The sequence below is a fragment of the Musca autumnalis genome, unplaced genomic scaffold (assembly GCF_047663935.1).
Source record: "Musca autumnalis isolate F117 unplaced genomic scaffold, ASM4766393v1 scaffold_3, whole genome shotgun sequence".
Taxonomy (NCBI): Eukaryota; Metazoa; Arthropoda; class Insecta; order Diptera; family Muscidae; genus Musca; species Musca autumnalis.
Window position 1 is genome coordinate 188,466,009 of NW_027411866.1, and position 24,353 is coordinate 188,490,361.

Here is a 24,353-nt window from a genome sequence, read left to right on the forward strand (position 1 = left end):
GGTATTTTGAATTATTTTATTTTATTGATTTCTTCAAAATAATGAATGAAACCGCCAGTAAAACGTGTCTATAAAATTTTTATTTTGTTTCAAGAATGTGTTGCATAAATTTGTTTAAATTTCGCGGTGTTATTCGCGAGTTTACGTTTTACTCGGCAGCTACAAAGCAAGTGAGTGATTTTGACATTATCTTTCTATAAGAGATAGTCCTTTCGAAATACATAAACCCAAATTGAATGGAAAAGTGTACGTTTACGTGCTATTTCGTATGGCTTGTCGGTCGCATAGATTTTCGTTTCGAAGGCGTTTACATGAACAAAAAATGATTTTTTTCCACTTCCGACATACATGAACAGGCTGTTATAGTGACATTTGGTTCACTAAGAAGAACTATCAAACTCACCCACTCCGTTGGCTCCCTTACTGGAACTATTACACCCATTTTAACCGTACGATCTAATGCTCCTTGTGTAGTTTTATACATTTTAAATTGAATTCTACGAGGTGCTTCAACTAATGGCTTAATACCATCGCTCAGTTTAAGATTACATTATTTTTGCAAAAGACCAAGGCCTTGGAAAATATCTGTATATATTATTTACCCGTCTATACCAATAATACATTTGCCGGAAATATTCCCTACACACAATTTAGAATAAAATACCTCTTCTGTATAAAATAGCTTCACATCAACTTCTCCAAGAATTGGTATTCGCTCTTCATTAAACGTAAATATTCTCGTATCACTTTTCTTCAGATAGTCTTTGATTTTGCACTAAAATGCATTACATTATACATACTTACACATACTAAAATATACAACAATCACGTTATGTGATTTATGTGCGATAGATTCGATAATCAGACATTGACTTGGTTCATTGCCATGTTGCAACAAAGCTGCACTTCTAGTACATACTCAAATTTACCTATTAAATTTCGTCAAATAGAATGGTAAAAAGAGACAATATCTATACCTGTTTATCAACCTTAAGAACAGTACGCGTGTTATTTCTTTTTTATTATTATTTTTTGACAAATATTTCATTTTCCTCATCTCAATCTATTTTAACTATTTTTTTATTTTTATTAAACAACTTACTAATGATTTATTCCATTATCGTGTATCATAAGTGGTTCTAATTTTATATACAGCAATTTGTAATTTTCAAATATGTCAATAATCATTACGGCGATAAATGTAATGATAATGGTTTGAACCTTGACGGCACTTACACGCTTTTTCATGCCATAACAAGGATCCAAACAAAATAATTTGCTTCATTTGTACTCAAGAAGCCGTCGACTTAATGGCTTGTTGCGAAATTATACGATATTGATGTTTTCAGTAGAAGCCTATGGACATGTATGACGAAAATAAAAACACTTATGGGTGGATGTGACGACCCATACTTTAAAAATATAAACATTGCCCACATTGCTAAATTGTAAGCCAAGCCAAAATAATCAATGTAGAATAAAACAAATCGATGACATTAAAGATTCCAAACAACAATTCCAACAATGTGTGTAAAAGGACAGTGATTCAAAATATGGTATTCATTATTTATTAAAGTAATATGCTACCTAAGGTTTCCCTTCAAAAAGCCTAGAGTCGATTTCATCATTGAACCACTGTCCATAAAATAATCCAACAACAAATTTCATCGATATATTTCCAATTGCTGTTATTACTAAAATATTTTGTCTGCCTTTGTAGAACAAATATCGATATCATGAATACGATTTGGTGTTTGGAAAAACAAGTGGACACAACACACAACTTAAATATTTGCGAGTTCAAGGAATCCACTTAATTTAATTAGTAAAGTGACCATATTAGGAAGATGTGTTGGTATATAACAATTTATTTGTATCTATAGCAACTTTGAACAATTTAAGACTACTGAGAGTTGAATATGTTATGCGGAAATGTTATCCTGCTACACAAGAAAATGTGTGTAGGTGTTATACTTAAGTATATAATACGATGTGCGGTTTTAAGTGGTTTACAATGTTAGATTAATTTGTGCTACATAGAGATAATAAATTTGATCTCAGTATGGACTGTTTTTTCTAATTACTCATTATTACGTTTCTCTTTCTGTCGAATATCATTTTTCAAAATATACTTACTTACTTAGCTTGCCCATTACAGAACATTTGTTCCATAGACCGAACTAAGAAAACATCTCCAATTCTCTATGTTTAGTGCTTCGCTTTCTGGAATACAACCCATCTCTTCATCCACATGTTTGCGCCATCTATTCTTTGGCCTGCCAATTCTGTGTGCACCGCCACGTGGCTCGAATTTATACACCTTTTTAGCGGGTTCATCATCGCTCATTCTTATTATATGGCCTAGCCAACGCAAACGCTGCATCTCGATACGTTTAACAATATTGATGTCGTTGTGTAGCAGATACAGCTCGTGGTTCATACAACGTCGATATTCACCGTCAACGCAGATTGGTCCGTAGATCTTTCGAAGAATTGTTCTCTCAAACACGCCAAGCACTGCTTTATTTGCTTGCGCAAGTACCCAGGGTAGTATCAGTGTTTTGTAAAGCGTTATTTTAGCTTGACGAGTTGTGGCTTTGTTTTTGATGTGCTTACTTAAGTCAAAGTAGCATCTGTTGGCCAATACAATTCTTCTTTTTATTTCACAACAGATGTCGTTTGTTGTGTTTACGGCGGTGCCGAGGTATACGAAGTCTTTTACTACCTCAAAATTATAGGAACCAACTTCAACAGTTGGTCCGATCTCAATGGACGCATTGCGCGTCGACAACATCCACTTGGTCTTTTCGCCGTTTACCGCCAGACCCACTTTAGCAGATTCTCCTTCGAGTTATTCACGAAATTTGGAACCGACCTCGGCTTCGAATTGAGACTTTCATCTATGGACAGATCAAATTCCGTTTACACAACCAAAATAATTTTTTCAAATTTTTTATTTGAGGGGTTTCAGAATTTTTGTGGTCTTTTTGGGAAGTATGAAACAATACCGTCGTAATAATTGCGGCGAAGACCACCTGAGGGTATATTAAGTTTATTTTTGCGTAAAGCATTGAAATAGTCATGATCAGGATGATATGAAATTCTGTCGGTTCTAGTTCGAAGATGGGATATATCGATCCACGGTTTGGTATAGCTGCCATTTTCTTACCGAACAACTTGTGAAGTGGTCACAAAACTTCTCCACCAAAAATTGTCATCATACGTTTTGCTATAGCTCCCATATAATGATACCTACAGATTTTCGTTATTTTAAGTTTTTGGCTTTAAGCTATATTTTTTGGCTGCCACTAAAATATAGCTCCCATTTTGGTATTTTTGGTAAATTGAAATTTTAGGTTCCCATAAGTCACGAAACTTCTCTGGCAACATTTTGGGTATTTTGAGTGTTTTGGCTACATTTTTGAGCGAGCTATCCCTAATTTGACTTTTGAGGTTTCCAGCATTCACGAAACTTAAAAAAAACGTTAATGTAGGTCCATGTTTTGAGGGTTATATGTACAATTTGTAACCAAATTACCGTCTCCACCAAGAGTTGTCAATATAGGTCCATGTTTTGGCTTTCCCCCCCTATAACGGTACCTCATGATTTTCGGTATTTTGAAGATTTTAGCTACATTCGAGGTTCGTAGTGGTCACAAAACTTCTCCACCAAAAATTATTCACATGGGTCCATTTTCGGTATAACGAATTATCCCGACCTTAGGTATTTTGAAGCTTTTAGCTACCTACCCGTAAATTGAAATATGAGGTTAACAGAAGTCACGAAACTTCTCCACCAAAAGTTGTCAACGTACGTCCATGTTTTGGTATATCACCCATGTAACGGTACCTCCCAATTTTCGGTATTTTGAAGATTTTAGCTACATTTTTGACTGAACTACCCGTAAATTTAAAATTGAGGTTCACAGAAGTCGGGAAACTTCTCAACCAAAAATTTTCCATATTAACCCATATTTTGGTATAGCCCTCACATTAAGTTATCGGTCACTTGAAGACATTTTATATCCTCAGCCTTCAGGCAAACCAGGCTATATGGTAAATAACAAAAATGTTTTGCAATCGATGAATCCGAGTTTCACCCTTTCAGAATTCGGAAACTGTTACCATATTCTATAAAGTATGACTACAATTCTTTAAAATTAAGTGTTTTAGGAGGGATCCCATAATGTCGACCATTAAATTTTTTTTCGTGGAAGCTGTGTTGGCATCAATGTAGAGAAATGGGTTGAAGCCAACAAGTTTTTTTATGTTCCCATGTGATTTCTGGCTTAACCATACATTTTATAGACCTATTCCCAAAGAATGAATCACAGAATACTCCATGGGCAATAAGATAGCAGTGTATGATTTTTCGACATATCCACTTCATCCACCTAAAATTGATGCTGACAATTTGAAGCCGGAATTGCGGGGTGTGAGTGTGCTCCTTACAGCATCCTAGTAATTGGAGTCGAAAGGCCAAAATTTCATGCGTGAATTTTCTCACAAAACATATTTTTTGCGTGTAAAATTTACAAATGTCATTCAATTTCCTTTGAAACCCGCGTGAATTTAGATTTACGCGACGGTTCTAATGAAGCCTTCCGCGATCGAATTCATCTACTAAAACCGCGGATATAGATACCTTGAAAATCGGAAAATCAGCAAAAGTATATTATGACAAATCCACGTACTAAACCGCGATTTTCTTTAAAATTTTTTACATAAATGGAATCCTTTACTCGCGATTATAATATTTGCGAAAACACGTGTCATAATAAACAGAGATACACGAGTAATATGGGTATTTCGCCAAAAATTTTATGTAGATGCACATCCGCGGTTTTTGAAGAATCTATTTGGAACCGGTGTATATTGACGTATTTTTGATGGGCGCTGATGAAAGCGGATGCGCATCCAAATCGTATGCACATTACGCGACTTTTACCAACTTTAAGGTTTTTTGCAGTGCATGATGCAACTGGCGGCACACAATGGTCGCTGAGTAAAACTTCGAAATATGCATAAATATTGAAAGTAGTTGATTCGCTTTATCCAAAATCGGATGCGCATCAACCGACTTTAACTAATTCGCGAATTACAGGCTTTTTAATTTTCATATCTTTTGAATGATAGTAATTTCAATATTACTCTAAATTTCCTATCCTTATAAGTTATCACAGTAAGCAGTTAAGCTTTCACGATGGTAAACCATATATTTTGATAAAGTTTTAGCAAAATACTTTAATTTATGTATTAGATTTTAGCGAAATAGTTGGATAACTCTCAAATATATTTTTTTAATTTTTCGAAACAAACCAAAAAATATTTTTGTAACAATATTTTCCAACAATGAGTTGTTTCTCTTTTGTTGTTGTAATTATTTGCAATTTATAAAGCCAATGTTTATAATTTTGGTTTCACATTTTTTACGCGTTGTCTAGTTTCTGTACGTATTTTTAATTTAGTTTTTAGAGGTTTATACGGACTCTGAGTTAGTATAATTTAAATTTATTGCCAGATTTTTTTTTTTAATTTTTTTGATTTTCCGCGAAAATAGAAACACATTTTGGAAATTTTGGTGCATCTACGGATGAATATCAAATGCTGTTACTGATATATGCTTATATTTTCTCAATACAAAAAAATAAGAAATTTTAAAATATTTTTTCTTTATAAGAGGTGAACTAGAGCAGATTTGAAACCAGATTTTTTCCTTTAACTCTATACCAAAAATTGTAGATGTGCACGCGAAAATTTTTTTTATTTTTTTAAAATGTAATTGCTAAGGAATTTTGTTATTTGCCATATACACTTTGATACGACCAAAAATTTGCACTAGCATCTTTGGACGAAAACTGTTTTACGCAATTTGGAGTCTATTTAGTCATGTCCGTCCATCTGTCTGCGTGGCTTGTTCGTAAGATACCGATTGGCTCTCTTAATATTTTGTCCAAACTTAAATCAAGATGGAAGGTGGGATATATCGGTCCACTACTTCGGATACCATCCACACAAAATTTCGGAAAAGTGCAGTTTAAGACCTGCACCCGAAGAGTTTTGATTTGTTTGCAGCTGGTTGCTCTTTGGTCCACTTTTACCGCGGCTCAATTTTCTCAGAGACAAGTCCATAGTTTCTGAGAATATGGCATGAAAGCTCTAATATTTCTGTGACTCTTAGAAGTTGGAAGATGGTTTTTTCTGTCCACTTCTTCCGTTACCTCCCACACAAAAGTTCAAAAATTGTACTTGTGATATTTCTTTAACGAAGCAACCAATTTGGTCCCAACTTCGGATCTCATATTATGTTGCCCAAACTTAGTTTGGTCTTTAAAAGCTTATCATTGTTTATACCCTCAGCCTTTAGGCTAAAGAAGGTATATACACTTTGAGACGACCAAAAATTTGCCTCATCGAAAAAATGGGTTTAGACCCCAAGTATGTTTGGACAAAATGCATTCATTTCGGTACCTCTCCCACAAAATGTTCGCTAAAATTGTGAGCACGATAACTCTCGAAGGAAATAACCGAATTGGTCATAAATTCGCTTATGGTAATATTACTTCCAGGCTTAGATCGTGTTCGAATATTGACTATATTGGTTCACTCCTTCGGCTACCTACCACACAAAATTCGTTTTGAAATTTTTCAGCAAGTTGTCCCTGTCGCCTCCTTTACGACAGTATAATTTTTTTTCGGGGGGCAAATCCATACTTCCTGAGATAATGACCTAAAAGCTCAGAGAAACCTTGACAGCATCAACTTGAATTGCAAGCCCGCAAGATAACTCTCGTAGGGATATTCCGATTGGTCTAAATCATGTATCAGGTTGGTATATGGACTATATCGGTCCCGTCCTTCAAGTACCTCCCACACAAAATTTGGGAAAAGTGCAGTTTAACAACTCATCTCGCATAGTTTTTAAACTTTGTTTTCCAAAAAGTTTATCTTGTGGGGCCTGTTATGACGACCCATTTTTTCGAGAGTAAGTCCATACTTCCTGAGATAATGGCCTAAAATCGCCAAAAAAAAAGTGTGCCGGTAGCAACTAAAATGGGTAGTACGTAAGATAACCCTCGAAGTGAGAAACGGCTTTGCACCAAACGGTGTACATCGAATTATTTCATACAGCCTCGAATTATGCCTGAATATTGACTACATCGGAACACTCTTTCGGGTACCTGCCACACAAAGTTTGGAAAGAGTGAAGTTTCAGGACCAGTCGGGGATCGATTTTAAATTTTTGGCAACATGTTGTGTATGCGGCCTTAGCTAAGACGGTACAAAAACCCATATGGAAGTATTGTGTTTGCTTCATTTCTTTAGATCCGATGCTTAGGGTATATCTCCGTCGGCACAGCTGACTGATAATTTTTTACTTGTAAGTTCAGAAAAGCTCTAAATAATACGGTGAACATCTGAGGTTGCTGGAAGGCTCAATATCTTTCGAAAATCAGCACGTGAAATTGTAGACAGGAAAAGAAACAAATTAATCAATTTTAGTTCAGAATATTTTTTGGTGGTGGTTTTTTTTTTTTTTTTTTTTTTTTTTTTGAACGCTGCCCACGGTGCTCTTGAAACAATTTTAAATGGAAGGTGCTTACACCTCGAAAGTTTTTGTGAATTCTGAACTACAATGTTTATAGATGAGAAAAATCAAAAAACAAAAAAATCGCCAGAGCGCTTTTTAAATAAATCGCGATTTAAGTTGACATTTTTAGGGGTTGAATAGGTTTTCACGATTTTGCTTAGAAACCGCAAGTCCTATCAAAATGAGTCTAAAAGATATGTTGTAGCTATGAAAATTCTCTACAAGACTGACCTTTATATTCTCGTCGGTTTTACCGTTTTTGAGATATAGAAGTTCAAATTGGGACAATTCAAATTCAATTCAATTCTGTATCGCCCCCTTATAAAACAATGTCATGACTGCAAATTCCCAACTTAAACTTATATATCTAAAAAAATGATACAACTTAGGATAAGTTACTTAAGCCAGTCTTGTAGAGAATTTTCACAGCTTTAAGATTTTCTCAGGTCCCATATCGATAAGACTTACCGTATTCAAGTAAAATCGCGAAACCCTAACAAAAAAACCTAAAAATGTAAACTGAGCTTCTTTATCTCAAAAATGGCACAGGCTGGGAACAAATGATAAACGTCAATCCTCTAGAGAATTTTCACAGCTACAACATTTTCTTTAGCTCCATTTCAAGTGGACTTGCGGTTTCCAAGCAAAATCGTGAAAACCTAAAAAACACCTAAAAATGTGGATTTTGACCGCGATTTATTTAAAAATCCCTACAGCGATTTTTTCTTCTTTTTGGATTTTTCTCATCTATGAACACTGCTGTTTCAGAATTCACAAAAACTTTCCCTGTGTAAGCGGTTTTCATCAAAAGTTAGTTAAGGCGCACCCATCATGACATTGTTTTACAAGGGGGCGATAAAGTCACTGCATTGTCCCAATTTGAACGTCTGTATCTCAAAAATGGTAACAACTACGAACGTACCATAAATTTTGTAGAGAATTTTTATAGCTACAACATTTTCTTTGGTCCCATTTTGATAGAACTTGCGGTTTCTAAGCAAAATCGTGAAAACCTAAACAACCCCTAAAAATCTCAACTTAAATCGGTATTTATTTAGAAAGCGCTCCGGCGATTTTTTTTGTTTTTTGATTTTTCTCATCTATGAACATTGTAGTTTCAGAATACGCAAAAACTTCCAAGGTGTAAGCACCTTCCATTTAAAATTGTTTCAAGAGCACCGTGTGCCTTTGAAGTTATGAATTTGGCTTTGAACGCTAACACGCCGTGACAACATTTTTTCACATGTTTTCAAGGACGTGGGTTCAAATCCCAGCCGGGCTCAGCCTGTTTTTTTTTGTAATTTTGCTTGTTAGGGCGAAGGTCGATTAACGAATCTTTAAATTTAAATTTTGTGTTCGAGCTGCCTTAATTTAAACCAATTCTGTAGAGTTGTGCCAAAGGAACTATATGGAACTATCTAGTTCACTTCGCAGTTCCAATGGCCCATATTTTTTCTTTGAACAAACTGCGTATACTTTCTATCACACGTTATATTTCATGATGTTACTCATACGTTTTGGAACTAGTACAAGGAACTAGGTACTAGATTACCCAACTCTACAATTCTGAACTAAGATGTGCAGTGTTTAAGTTTTTTGGGGGAGGGACTTAAAGGAGTCGACATTAAACCCCATATGGTCCTTTTTTCTTCACAATTCTTTATATATTCACAAAATCCTTTGCTTAAATTGAATTATGCCATTTAATTACATTAAAATTTAAATTAATTCAGTTATTTTTGTTTTTTATGTTACTCCGCCACTACAAACATGCATACATAATATGTACGTACATGTACGTACGTATGTTCCTCTTACATTTCCTAGGGGCAAGAAATAATTTCACTTTTACTTTCCTATTAACACTCACAACCGAACATAGTAGCAGTAACAGGAAAAAAACGAGTGAATAGATAAGTATGAAGAAAACAGTAACAAACTTGTCTTAATTACGAAAGTTTAAGTGATTTTCTTTATTTCTGTGCTCTTTTCGTAAAGTTCGACGGTTTCCTGTAAACTAAGACGAACAAGCAGCAGTTGAAGAAGAAGAACGGAGTACCCATTACTACATAGCTTCCGTCGACGTTTCTTCGCGAAAGAAACTTATTAAGTTGTTTGCTATTTGTTATTTTTTATGTTGAAAATAGTTAATATAATTGCTTTGCAAGCTTTAGGTAGTGTTCTTATAGAAATTATATAATGATGGGATAATAGGGTGTAACACAAACAACATTAAAAGACAATAAACAATTTTAAAAATTACACATTTATAGTTATTTTTATTGGTATTTTTGTAGAAGAATTGACATTGTAGACATATTTGAAAATTAAAACCAATAACGTAAAAATGTTTATGTTTTGTAATTCCACCCTAACCCTCATCGCGCCCTAATTTCAAAGTCATTTTCTTTACATAGTTTCTTTCTAGTGTTTTTATTCCTTGTGCGTGCTTCTTCGATTAGTTCAATGAAAATATTCGACATTTACCGTTATTACAGTTTATGCCGTCGATTTTTTTGCTCAGCCTTATTTTTAATTTAGGTTACAATGTCTCAACGAAATAGTTTTGCTGATGTAAAAGTTATTCAATTTAACTGTTGTTTTTGTTGTTGTCTTATCGCATTCCCTTTATTAAGGATACAATTGGTTTTCATTATTCTATTTTGTTGATTGACAGTGTAATTTACCATTATTATTTATTTGTTGTAATTTAAAGATGGGAAAAATGCCAATGATAGGATTATTTTGTAAAAAAATTGAATTAGATATTTTTTTTAATGTTACGGGTTTATTTCTAAGTAAGTAAAGTAAAGAGGAAAGGGACACATACTTCTTTTTGGAAATAATTAATTTGTTACCCCTCAACAACAATAAGAAAAAGTTTACATATGCAAAAAATTAAAAAAAAGTGAGGTATCTGATCTACAATTTCGGATCAAACACCTAACTTCCATGCGCACCATTTTAGTGAACATTTTTGAACTTTTGTGGAAAATGTGCCAGAGTGAGCAGATCTAGTCCATCTTTGAACTTGATCTATATTGTTTGCACTTGTTATTGTAATCGTATTTGATAAGTTTGTATACTCGTTTTTCTTCTTAATTGAGATGTAGGTTCGACAGGGCAGTTGAAAAGGTTCAGTGTTTGCACGGTGTCATCGCATTTTGCCTTATAGTAATTGAGACGGGAGCAGCCGTCCCGAGCATGGTTGAACCAAAACTACTTTGGTTTATCTTGGTAGCTGACGTTCTTCAGCTGTGATATATGGGGATGTTCTCTGAGGGCCGCATTCACACGATAGTTGTTTATGACATCTGCGACTCCATCCGTGTGAATGCTATTTAAACCTGCTTGATAGGGTTGTTGATGGATCTAGGGATTCTCTCTTGTATCGTTGGACCTCCCTTTTTAGACCATGAAGATCCTTCTGGAGCTGCCTGGATGGGGGTCCTATCCACCATATGGAAAGCATGCCACTATGTTGCTGTACTGGAAGAATCTCTGTCCCCTCATGTAGATGGTCCACTGAAGACATAAGGAGGCACCCTGTTGAAGTTCTCAAGGTGGCCTTCACACAGCTTTAAATATTTTTCCATTGCGTTGTACTTATATTCGCGGACCAAACTGCCGTCTCACAGCTTACCACTGACCTACCCATCGCGTTGTATATGGTCAACAAAGTTGCTTTATCTGCACCCAAGTGCTGTCGGCTAGCCACTTGAGGACCTTTTTCATCTGAGCTTGTCGCAAATAGCTCTGGCTATTGTCGCGGACGACATGAAAATGCTGTTAATGTGATCCCTAGAAATTTGGGGTTGTTTGTGGTCGGAATTCTGGTACCACAAACAACCCCAATTCAATTCTGTTCTCACCTCTGCCATCAATGTGGTGAACAGAGTGACCGTAGATTTAGTGGAAGATATTTGCCTATTCCTCGCGTGGAAAAAGGTGGCAAGCCTTTCACAATTGACATCAGGGAAGGTAGCTGATGCGAAGATCGCACAATCATCCGCATTCGTTGCGATCTCTATGCCGTTTAAAGGGGGCGAAATACATGTGAGGGAGAAGTAGAGGAACTGTATGTTTCATTCTAGCGGGTTTGAACTTTTTGTTCCTGAATTACATGTACGACTGGCGACAACACACATATAAGGAAACGATAGAGTCGGTGCATTGTCCCTGTTTGATCTTCTATATCTCAAAAACGGTAAGACATACGAAAATATCATGAAGGTCAATCTTGTACAGAATTTTCACGGCTACAAAATTTTCTTTAGTGTCATTTCCATAAGACTTGCAGTTTTCAACTTAATTCGTTAAAACTTAAAAAACCCCTAAAAGTGTGAACTTTGACCTCGCTTTATTTTAAAAGCCCTCCGGCGATTTTTTAGTTTTTCTCATCTATGAACATTGCAGATTCAGAATCCGCAAAAACTTCCCAGGTATAAGCTCCTTCCATTTAAATTTGATTAAGGCGCACCGTGCTTGGAAGATTTAGCGTTCCTGGTTACATTAGCAACATCTTAAATAAATTGTGGTGGTTATCCTCCTCCTCCTTCACCCTGTCACTCCCGGGTGCTCGACAAACTGTCGATTGAAATAATTTACGCACCTCTTCGGAACAGTCAGCGCAACATCGCAAAACGTGACTGAGGTCATATCTTCCTTCTTTCCAGGGTTTTACAGTGACCTAAACGTGGCCGAAAATTCTTATTCCGCCTCGAATGTTGCAATTTTTCAAATAATTTAACCACTTGATCCGCTTATGCTCATCGAGCAACCTATTAACTTAGAGTTCCAGCCCCAGGTTCTGAGGTCACGGGAGTTGGTACGTCGTTGCTCATCATGCTCATCACTTGCTAATCATGTCGCCTCTGCTGGTACATTTGGTATCACTCCGGGTATTCGACTAGCAGGAATATGGCGAGCGGCTGCAACAGAAGTATGGGAACGTCTTTTCTGTTACCCGAACATCAGAATGGGGTGTTTAGTAAACTCTCTAAAACTCAGCGAATAAGCTTACACATGATGGATGAAGTTGCGAGATGGAAGATGGTCATTTGTCAAGCCATGTGACTCTGTGGTTATGTCTAGCGAACTGTGACTCTCTCCGCTAATTCTAATAGGGATGTCCTCATTGACCGTGCAAAACGTAGAACTATCAATCTGCTCTGCCAGCACTGGTCGTTTCCGAGAACCAAATGCAACAACTCATGATGAGCATTAAAGTCTCCAAGACCAGACGGCTATGACCTTCCAAAAGCGGGCTAATGTTGGGCCTATGAATGTATATGTTCAGCAACTCTACCTCGGCAATTCCACACCTAACTGCTATCCCCATACATTCCATGTACGGGTCATTAGAGCCAGTCTCAAGTTAGATAGGGCGGTGTTGATCAGACTGAAGCAATAGGAAAGCTAATCCCCCAACTCCACTTTTGGTGCGATCTTTCCTCACTGCGTTGTAACCATCACAACATGTACTCTAAGGTTATGACTTTTTTACAACCTCGTATCCCTATATCGTATTTCGATGACTTAGGTAAACTCTTAATTATAAGGTGATTCGATAAAAAAGCTCACGCACAAAGTAATTTGAAAAATTGTCTATGTGAGCATTTTTGACAAACTTTTGAAGTCACTATATGCAGATATATAACTGAAAATGAGCTTTGAAGCCACACGAAATAACCAAAATGGCATAACCTTTTGTTTCTCACTATATTTATCATCATGTTATTACATATATATCATATATTATTATATATATGAATATACATATATATTTCAATATTAAAATGGAATAAAATTTCTTGTAGTCAATAGTAGACGAAAGTTCACTCATTTGTGCAACAGAAAATATTTTTTTTTAAGAATTTTTGTTCATTTCATAGTATTTTTTTTTTTCAAAAAAAATCAAAATGGATTGTGCATCACCGTTTTATACCTTCCACTGTAATATGGAGGGTATAATTAAGTTTGCCATTTCGTTTGAAACACATAGAAATATTCGTTGGAGACCTTATAATGTATATATACTTCATCAGCACCAAGGCACATTTATATAAGGTAGAAGTGGCACCTTTACTTTTTTGTAAATTTGGTTTTCAAAATGTAATAGGGTCTACTCATGAAATTTGAAACATCGAAATTTGCTACCATAAAATACTTATTTTCATCGTAAACGTGTAATAAGAATGACCTACGACAGTTCTGAATGCTTTATATTTACATCTTGATTCAAATTTATTGTATTTTAGAGGATTTTCAAAATGTATTTATGTTTTCTCTGAGACATTTTTTAGAACGACCCCATTATTTAATATTTTCTTTGGCTTTAAATTTTCAATAACAATAATGTTGTTTTTGAAAATTTGTTTGTCATGCATATATGTACCTTATATATATGCCTTGATCAGCATAAAATTCTAAGTCGAAATAGCCATGTCCGTGCGTCAGTTGAAATCAATATAGAGCACGCAATTTTTAAGATAGAGTTTTATAATTTGGTACAGAAGTTTCTATTACTCCCAGGTATAGAAAATGGGCGGGCTATATCGGCCCCCATAGAACGGAACCTTCCGATTTTCGGGAGGTTGAGGTTGTGACTCAATATCGAAATGGCTAAAATGTTGTCTTCGTTGGGGGTATATGATTTTCCACCTGAAATTTTTCGGTTTAGGTGCACGTCTCCATATAGCCCCCAATTTTCGGTATTTTGAAGGTTTTATCGTCAATATCCCACCGAAATTGTTGAAATTTGGTATTTAGTCTTCGTTAGGGGTATTTAAACTTCCACCTGAAATTTATTGGTATAGGTCCACGAAGGTTTTAGCGCCAATATCCCACCGAAATTGTTGAAATTTGGTATTTAGTCTTCGTTAGGGGTATTTAAACTTCCACCTGAAATTTATTGATATAGGTCCACGACTTCATATAGGCCCCATATAGTGGTATCTCCCGATTTCCAGTAATTTCAAGGTTTTAGCCTTAATATACCACTGAATTGGTATTTGGTCGTCGTTGGGGTTATAACACATTCCACTTGAAATTTTTCGGTATAGGTCAACGTCTTAATATAGCCCCCCATAGAGTGGTAACTCCCGATTTTCGGTATTTTGGCTAAAATTTGGTATTTAGTCTTCGTTGGGAGTATAACACTTTCCATCTGAAATTTGCCGGTAAAGGTCCACGTTTTCATATAGCCCTCATAGAACAGTACCTCCCGATTTTGAGGTTGTGGTCTCAATACCCTCCAGAAATGGCTGAAATGTTGTATTTAGTCTTCGTTGGGTGCATAAAACTTTCCACCAGAAATTTTTCAGTATAGGTTTAAATATAGCCCTCTTAGAAAGGCTATCACGGATTTTCGGTATTTTTAAAATTTTACCCGGTGCACAGTGCGAAATATGAGCACTTTAGCGGAACTTTACTAATAACTTTTAAAGTAAAGGGCGTAGATTCCTAAAATTTTGCGAAAATGTTTCTTATATTAGTGAAAATTGTGGTGCTCAAATTGGGCCACATAGGCCCGCGGTTTCGTCTGTCGTTTTTACGTTTTACATTCATTTTTCAATCGATTTTGCTGCAAATTGGTATATTGAGTTTTCAGCGGATAGAAAACTTATGTACAAAATATTTTCAATATAGGTTCGCGTTTTGGTATAGACCCCATTGAACGGTACCGGTCGATGGGATACATTTAAAATGTTACAGACACATTTTCCAACGTATTTGGTTGTATTTTGGCATTTTATGTTCTTCATAAATAGAAAACATCTGTGCGGAATATTAACATCGTAGGTACGCACGGGTTCCCTCATATTAGGTATTTTAAATGTTGAAGACAAAAATTGCAACAGATTTTGATGCAAATGTACATTTTAAGATGTTAGAGAATAAAAATCCTCCTCACATAAAAGCTGTCAACATAGGTCCACTTCTGGGTGATGCCCCACAACCCTACACATCCATTCAGGAGTAAAATGTCAATAACTGTTTGTTTTCATTTGTATCTATAATGTTTATCGGTCTATTTAGCAGGTCTGTGCCATTAATTTTATTAATAATGTCTCGCAGATCAAGTTCAGGTTGGAACTGCATTACTATTTTTAACGTATATTGGTATTTGCACCACAGCATTCAAAAAAGTTGCACTATATATAAATCACCAACATTTACAGGTCAAAACTACTAAAAATTGCGAGAGGATTCTTAATTTAACAGAAATCATCATTTGTTAATATTAGTGAGTCCATTTCTTCAAAACACAGTCAACAACGGCGTTCATCGCCGCGTTTACCTTCCAATTTCGAAAATGCAATTAAATGAAGTTTCCGAAGTCATTTTAAAAAACTTGAATTTCTCCGAAGACCGCACGTTACCGCAGCTGTTTTATGGCTTTGCGAACAGAGGAGACCCCAATCTTTCAGATCATATATATCTTAAAACGTGAATGTACGGGAATCACTTTTGAAATATCCACGGAAAATAAAAAAAAAATATTTTGAAAACTTCAAAAAAGCACTTCTTTCCGATTAAAATTGCACGAAAACTATAAGGGTTTTTTGCATTTTTTTAAGAGTAAAATATTATACATCTTTGTGTTTATTTCAGCTTGAGTCCATATTTTGTTGTAATTCAATTTTAAAGTGGATATGAAATTGATTAGTTGCGGGCGAAGGGTAGGGAATACTATAGTTTCAGTTGTCACCAAACAACTTCATCAGTTCCCTTTTTCGCCGACTCTGTATCGATAAACAGGTCAATAAAGCCATCTAGCAAATTAAACAAAATGAGACATTTGCTGTATGGCCCTAAAGCTGTTTACCCTACAATTTGAGTCGAACTAAATAATTTCATATCCACACTGTTTTTATGTCGTCTTTGCTTCGCAAAGAATACGAACATAGGAATGTTGCTTCAATAAGCGGGGGTAAAAACAACAAGAAAGTTGTTTTTGCATTACGCATTGGTCAACAAGGCCGTGCTGATACCTATTATTGTTCTTGGCGTTTTTTTTTATTGTTGGACTGCAGAATTTTACATCTTTGTGTTTATTTCAGCTAAAATATTATAATAGTTTTGTAAAATATTAAGAAAAATAAATCATGGCATACTGACTTACCATTTGTCCGCGCCACGCTATTTTTTTAATAAATCCAAATTATATTTTTTAGAAAAAAAAAAAATTATGAAACGAAAGTGCAACTTTAAGTGCATTTTTAAGTCGTTTCGCGGAGTAAATCGCCAAAATGAGTATGGGTCATTTGCAGTGGAGTACTTACCTAACGAATTCAATTAAAATTTAATTCATTTTATGTACTTTAAAATTTCCTTAAAGTTCCACTAAACTTCCCATATTTCGCACTGTGCGGTGCCCACGTTTTGCCAAAGACAACATGTAAGGGTATTACTAAATATAAGATTTTTTTGAAAAGTTTAGTCACATTTTCCTGTCGAATTGGCTGTTTATTGGAATCTTATGTTCGCAAAAAACTATCTACATACAAATGTATGTATATGTAGGTTTTAGTCTCAACCCCATGGACCGGTGTTGTCCAATTTTTTGTATTTGGATGGGTTTTTTTATCATATTTTCGAACCAGGATTGCTTTAATTTTGTATTGTGTTTAATCAGAGGATAGAAAACAACGATGAACTCTTTTAAAGAGTGTTGCAACATTTTCCTTCTGAAGCGGATGTAACTGGATTTTTGGAATCTCAGAGGGTAGAAAACTTCCACACAAAAAAATATCAGTGTAAAGTGGTTGTCATCAGTTAAGATATTATTTTCCTTCATGGAGATATACTTAACGTAGAGAAAGAACATAGTAATTACACTGTGCAACAAACTGGAGCTCAAAGTCTGGGGGGTGGAAAATTCCTATTGGAGATGAAAGCCCTTGGTGAGTATATACAGAACCCCGAAGGACAGATTCGCCGTGAGTCGAACTTTCGCGATATGGCGTGATGTAGTTTTTGCTAGAGACCCTGTAAGCCATCAGGAATTGGCGTTATATCTTTGTTCACTGTTGCTTTAGCTTATTTTTTAGATGACATGTCTTCAGTCAAATCGAATGAGGATTATTTTTGTAGAGCACTTCGACCTTCTAACTCGTTTCCTTCAATGTCCTTTTCGTCCTTTATTTTAAGAGCCGCTATAAAAGTACACCAAGATGACGTTTTTCAGCTTCGAAATGTTCTGCAAAAATGTCGGCCAGAAAATTTTAGGTACGGCTCTCATTGACAACAAATCGATTTTGTCGAGTCTTCGTGGTCGTTTTGTGCATTTACACTGTTTTTGTTCAGAAAAAGACTATATTTTGTTTTTTGTATTTTCGTCACAGAACATACAAAAACACAAAACACAGTTTTTTCTGAGCAAACAGGAGTAAATGCACAAAACGACCACGAAAACTCGACAAAATCGATTTGTTGTCAATGAGAGCCGTACCTAAAATTTTCTGGCCGACATTTTTGCAGAACATTTCGAAGCTGAAAAACGTCATCTTGGTGTACTTTCATAGCGGCTCTTAACATAAAGGACGAAAAGGACATTGAAAGAAGCGAGTTAGAAGGTCTAAGTGCTCTACGAAAATAATCCTCATTCGATTTGACTGAAGACATGTCATCTAAAAAATAAGCTAAAGCAACAGTGAACAAAGATATAAAGCCAATTCCTGATGGCTTACAGGGTCTCTAGCAAAAACTTCATAACGCCATATCGCGAAAGTTCGACTCACGGCGAATCTGTCCTTCGGGGTTCTGTATATACTCACCAAGGGCTTTGATCTCCAATTGGAATTTTCCACCCCCCAAAATTTCGGTTCACAGTGTTATTAATTGTTCATATTTACTTCAAAACAGCGGTGGTGGAGGGTATAAAAAGTTCGGCCCGGCCGAACTTAACGCCTTTCTTACTTATTTAATTAGTATAAAGGTTATTTTAGTCATTAATAGGCAAATTTTCATTCATTCTTGCTACAGGAAATGATTTTTGAGAAAAAAGGTAAAAAATCATAACCCTAATGTACACATCTTTGGAAGTAGGTTATCTTCACGGTCTCAATAACCATACATCCTGAGATGATGCACCAAAAGTTATAAAAAAAACCTTGACGGAACCAACTAAACTGACAGATGACCGTAATTGACTTTTAATGAATTTCATAATTATACCCTACACCACTATGTGGGGAGGGTATTAAGCTAGAGTTACACTAGGCAAATATTTGCTCCAGCGACAGGGAGTGTGTGTTTACTGAGAGCAAGTGAGCATAAATTTCAATGCAGTATTTACGCTCATTTGGTCTCAGTAATCGCACACTGCCGGTCGCTAAAGCAAATATTTGCCTGATGTGACCTTAGCTTAATAAATTGGTTTTGGCAAAAAGTTTGTAACGCATCGAAATAATGGTCGTAGATCCATACATATATATACCAAAATGAATGTCTCGACGAGCTGAGTCGATCTGGCTATGTGTGTCCGTCCGTCTGTCTACCTAAACCTTGTAATCACCAAATTTTGGGTGTTGATGAAGGTCCCGGAGGGGGAGAAGCCTATTGATTTTGGTGATGGTAGTATAATATATATTATGCAACACTGAAAATGCAAACACCTTATAGTATGCGTTTTTTGAAAGTACATATTTAGACTACAAAAACCATAGTAGGGTTTTGTCCTGTCAGATCCAGTTCGGATTTTCTGGCCTCATCTAAACCGGGCTAATTCTAAAATTTTTTGCATTTATCAGACCTTTATCTCAGAAACGAATAGAAATTTGGCCTTGCTCTCTTTAGAAATATTGTAGCCCTGAACTAGTAGAACTTATCTTTTGAAAAAAACTACATAAGAAAAACTCCATCTAGGGCATCAAAATCTTTAAAATATAGAAAATTTTACATAATTGCTGAAATTCTGGTCAGTATCGGCTAAACTATTGGGAGTTGAACCAAGTACCGTTTTGCAAAAATCTTCCAAATAAAGTTCTCAACAATTCTTTAGAACATTCTAAAACTCTAAAATGCTTACTTCATGTTGTTTCAGCGGTATTTTGCATCATATCTTTTACAACACGTATTGAAAACACAGTTTACACCAACAGTTTATTCTCGCATTTCGGTTTTCACTACATTATTGAAATTTTTATTAAATCGTTATTGAAAAATGTACTGAATACAACGGCATAGAGGTATTTTACAACAATGACATGTTCTGAATTACATTCCAGGGAATATTTTTTCAAAAGAAAATATTCAGAAATAGTTAACGGTTTTGGAGATACGGTGCGAAATGTATAAAAATTGTGGAATTTTTGTATATATTTTGAAATTTAAGGCAATAAATGTAGTTTTTCAAGTTCATTATTTCTCCAAATATTTTATTCTTGTCCTTATCTAGAAATTTGCTTCAGAGGTCAGAAGAAGATTCGCATTGGTTTCAGAGATATAGCCCCTAAATTCTCTAAAAACTTAATATTTAACCATGTTTAGATGGGGCCATAAAATCCGAGCTGGATCTGACACAACAAAACCCAACTAGGGTTTCTTGTCGTTTGGGTCTGTACTTTCAAAAAATGCTCAGTTCGAATTGTTTGCACAAGATCACCTTAAAAATTGTGCACAGTGTATTCAGGGGTCGGAATGGGCAAAAAACTTATTTGGAGTAAAAGTCAACGTTTTATTTCAATGCAAATATCTCCGCTTCTATAAGAGGTATATCAAAAGCGAAACCTGCTATTGAAAGTAGAAAGTATCACCTTTGCAACGGTGACATCGTTGAAAGGTAGGTTGGCGAATGTGGTCAATAGGGTTATGACTTTTTGACATTTTTTCTCAAAAACGTTTTCCTGTAGCAGGGATGAATGAACTTTTGCCTAATAATCACTACGCTATCGTTTATTCCATTGAAATATAAAAAAATTCACGCACAAATCGATTTTAAAAATATAATTTTTTGAAAAAATATATGAAATGAAAAAAAAATTTTTTTTTCAAAAATTATTTTTTTTTTTTGCTCGAATGAATAAATATAAACCTACTCATAACTATAATAATGTTAATTTCATTCAAATATTGAAAAAGATCATGCACAAACCACTTTGAAAAAATTTTAAATTTTTTGTTGTTTGTTAAAAAATCATATCTTTAAATAAAAGCGTTTACGACATTTTTACGATTCTCAGAATTGACGAAAATTAGTGAGACATAAATGTTATGTCAGTTATCTCATGTGACTCTAAAGGTTATTTTCAATTGTATATCTGCTTACAGTGACTTCAAAAAATTGTCCATAATTTTGATAAATTCAAATTTTAAAATCATTTTGTGCGTGAGGTTTTTTCAGCGAATCACCTTATAATTATGATTTTATGTAATCTTATGGCAAAACTCATCACGCTATGATACAGCGATATGAGGTTGTGAAAAAGTCATAACCCTAGTGGTCAAACAACGAAGATATCGCAATAGCCGTTAATAGAACACAACTTTTCATTTTTGCGATTTTAATAATAATGACGAATATCACAGCTTTGGTTGGGGACCTTTCAAAAGCAAAGTCTGACAATGAAAGTAGAAAATTCCATTTTTACAATGATGTAAAGCAGGTTGGCGTAGGTGGCCAAATAACGGAGATATCGCAATAGTCGGTAATACATCTCATTTTTTAATTTTTTTTTTTTTGTAATCACGCTACACGTAGCAATTTTGATTGCATCGTCACGAAATTTTGGGTGCTAAAGGGGGTCCCACAGACTAAAAACCTATTAATTTTGGTAATGGTTGGATTTTATTCAGGGGTCGGAATATGAAAAAAACTTATTAAGCGAATATCTCTTTTCAGTAAGAAGTATATCGAAAGCAAAACCTGGCAAGGAAAGTTGAAAATATCACCTTTACAACGATGTGAAGTAGGCTGTCGTAGGTGGTCAAACAGCTGAGATAACGCAAGAGTCAGTAATGCATCCCTTGTTTCATTTTTTGTGCAATCACACTACAGGTCGGAATTGTGATCGGATCCTCACGAAATTTTGGGGGTTGACGGGGGTCTCACAGAGAAAGAAGCCTATCGATGGTTGGCGCACATCCCATTTTCCATTTTTTTATTTGAGTTGTACTGACGATGCACTTAAATGCGTTTCAACAAAATTGACCTGTACTAATGAAGACATTCAGAGCAAAGCGCTAAGCTATCCCAATTTTAATATTTTGAATTTTACCAGTCAAAAGCTTATGCACAGGGGTAGTGGTATAGGGTATCACATAGTCGGCCCCGACCAGACTGAAGTCTTGGCTCACTTGTTTTTTATTCATTTGCAAGCAGAATTAGGATGAAAATTAAGAAAACAATATATATTCGAATTTACGCGACTTCATAGTCAATTAATATCAATTACACGCTCATGGATATATTTATACCAAATATGTGGTATTAAGTCAGTATGTTCCCATAAACAGATAATAAAATGAATGACCGAACATACATGGACACACACACATTGATAAAAACCGCGATAATAATGTTGTGAAATCTTTCTCTGTTTAATTTCAGGTGAACATCCTGCGGCTATGCATCACGGCGATAGCTCAAACCTTAAAGCCACACCATTAACACTGCTCGTGATAGGTTCATTTATTTTATTATGGCTACAACAGCAACAAAGCATTTCACGTCATCGTATACGTTGGCGGCGGCTCAAAGGGACCATTAAAGAAAATGCGAACAAGGATCATGAAGAACAGCCAATGCAGAATTGCCGACTAGAGCTGATATCGCAGCAGCGGCTATTAAATCAAAAGCAATTCTGTCGATGTGATTGTGTTGATATTTGCAATACAAAATCATCAGCCTGCAACTGTGTATTGTGGCAGCATAGAACAAATCTTCAATTGCCAAATACATAACCATTAAATGGTTTTTAAATAAAAAGAAGAAAAAAACACACACACACACACAAAAACCTAAACATACATCTCCCAAAAATAAAACTAATGCAAAGAAAACGTAAAGAAAGAGTAACAAATAATTTCACAAGTACACGATGATGTTAGAACTGATGAATATACAGCCAACATGAAAAGGTAAAATATATACAAACATGCATATGTTTCTACTGTATTTCGGAAGCTTGAATTCGAATCGTAAATGTCACACATATATTTTATGAACACTTATGAACCCAGAAAAAATACTCATTACAAAAGCCATACTTATTTTAGTGGCCAATAAATAACAACTTATTTCGCACGACATTCCCGTTCTAAAATAATGGGTTAGTAAGTGATTTTGTAATGAGTATTTTTGCTGGGTAACAATCTGTGTGTTAAGAATCTTTTAAAAAATTAATACCAAATTCAAGCAAACATTGTTGGTCGATTACTGAACGATACATCAACATTTCTTGAAATTCCATATAGATTTGAATTCAGTTTTTCGTTTCACATTCTAAAAGTTCACGCATTTGTGTACACTTGTGTAATAAGCACAAACGGACAGAATTAAATTTTGTAAATTAATAATATTAAGTTTTTAAATGTATTTTTAGTACCTCGAAGAAAAACACAAGACATAAATATAAAACATAAAATACGAAAGTCGAAATAATGAAAGGAAAACAAATATATCATATTAATTGTTATTAAATTCTCTTTTTTGTTTGGGAATTTCCCTCCCTATAAATTTAAGTGGTCGGGAAAGAAAGTATGTAAGTAATAATTAAAATATCAATGTATGTACGTATGTCTGTCTCAGTGTATCTTATGTAAAATAAGAATACTTCAGTATCCATAATCTATATATGTAGATGTATGTATGAAATGAGTGTGCAGCGTTTCAACTTGCATATTATGTGAATATAAAATGTATGTATGTTGTTTTTTATTGAAAACAGAAAGAGAAACAAAAATTAAAAAAAATATCAAGACTTATAAATATAAATGAATTGAAAATGTAATAAAGTCGATGTTATGCAAATGTGTAAATTTATTTCACAATAAATATTAAAAAAAAACTGTAAATAAACCAAAGAAAAAATTCATAGGTTATTATATTTTCATTTACATTTTTTTTTTCATTTTATTTTCTTTTAAAGAAATACTTAAAGCAAGTAAAGAGGTCTTAAACCGACGTATGTATTATTCAGCAATAAAGTAGAGTTCTTAAATTGTCTAATGATAGACATTGTGTTGCTCGATAACAAAATTGTCCTGTAAAAGAGAGCGACTTGAGATACATATTTTTGACAGTTTTGTGACTGAGAACTTGCACATTTTTGCTGGAAAAAATGTCCAGGAAAAAATTTTTAGTTTCGCCAGTTGACTTTTAATCAGCTATTTAATGAAAATAACTTGAAATCTTAACATTTTTGACTAAGAAAATGTCACAATTTCGCATTTTTTAGATTCTAAAGCGATGTATGTAGGATTATTACTTTAAATAAGTAAAATGCAATAAAAAGAAACAAAAACAATTTCCATACATTTTCGGAAACAGCTGACTTTCTTGCAAGTTCTTACAAAATGCTGTTCGATAACTTTCTGCAATTTTTCTTGCTTGAGAGAGTAAAATTCACTGCCCAAAACGGGCATATTTTTTTGAAAGTGGGGAACAAAATTTAGTATTGGGGAGCTGGGGATTTGATTGGGAAAAGCCTTACAAATTTGGGGATTTTATGGGGAAAATTTGTGTACAAATCAAAATGCATTTTTATGAAAAAGAAACACAATCGTCAATCAAATCCTCATGTTTTTCAAATCTTGT

The 24,353-nt window shown here is 34.8% G+C and overlaps 1 protein-coding gene across 3 annotated transcripts in view; it reads left to right on the top strand.

Moving 5' to 3' along the window:
- dpr8 (defective proboscis extension response 8) overlaps positions 1-23,627 on the top strand; it is a 1,303,531-nt gene extending 1,279,904 nt beyond the window's left edge. For all 3 annotated transcript variants that reach the window (XM_073976012.1, XM_073976014.1, XM_073976013.1), the window contains one exon: positions 22,146-23,627. In XM_073976012.1, the coding sequence (XP_073832113.1) occupies positions 22,146-22,498 (353 nt within the window). In that variant the 3' untranslated portion in view covers positions 22,499-23,627. The remainder of the gene's footprint in view (positions 1-22,145) is intronic.
- The last annotated feature ends 726 nt before the right edge of the window (positions 23,628-24,353 follow it).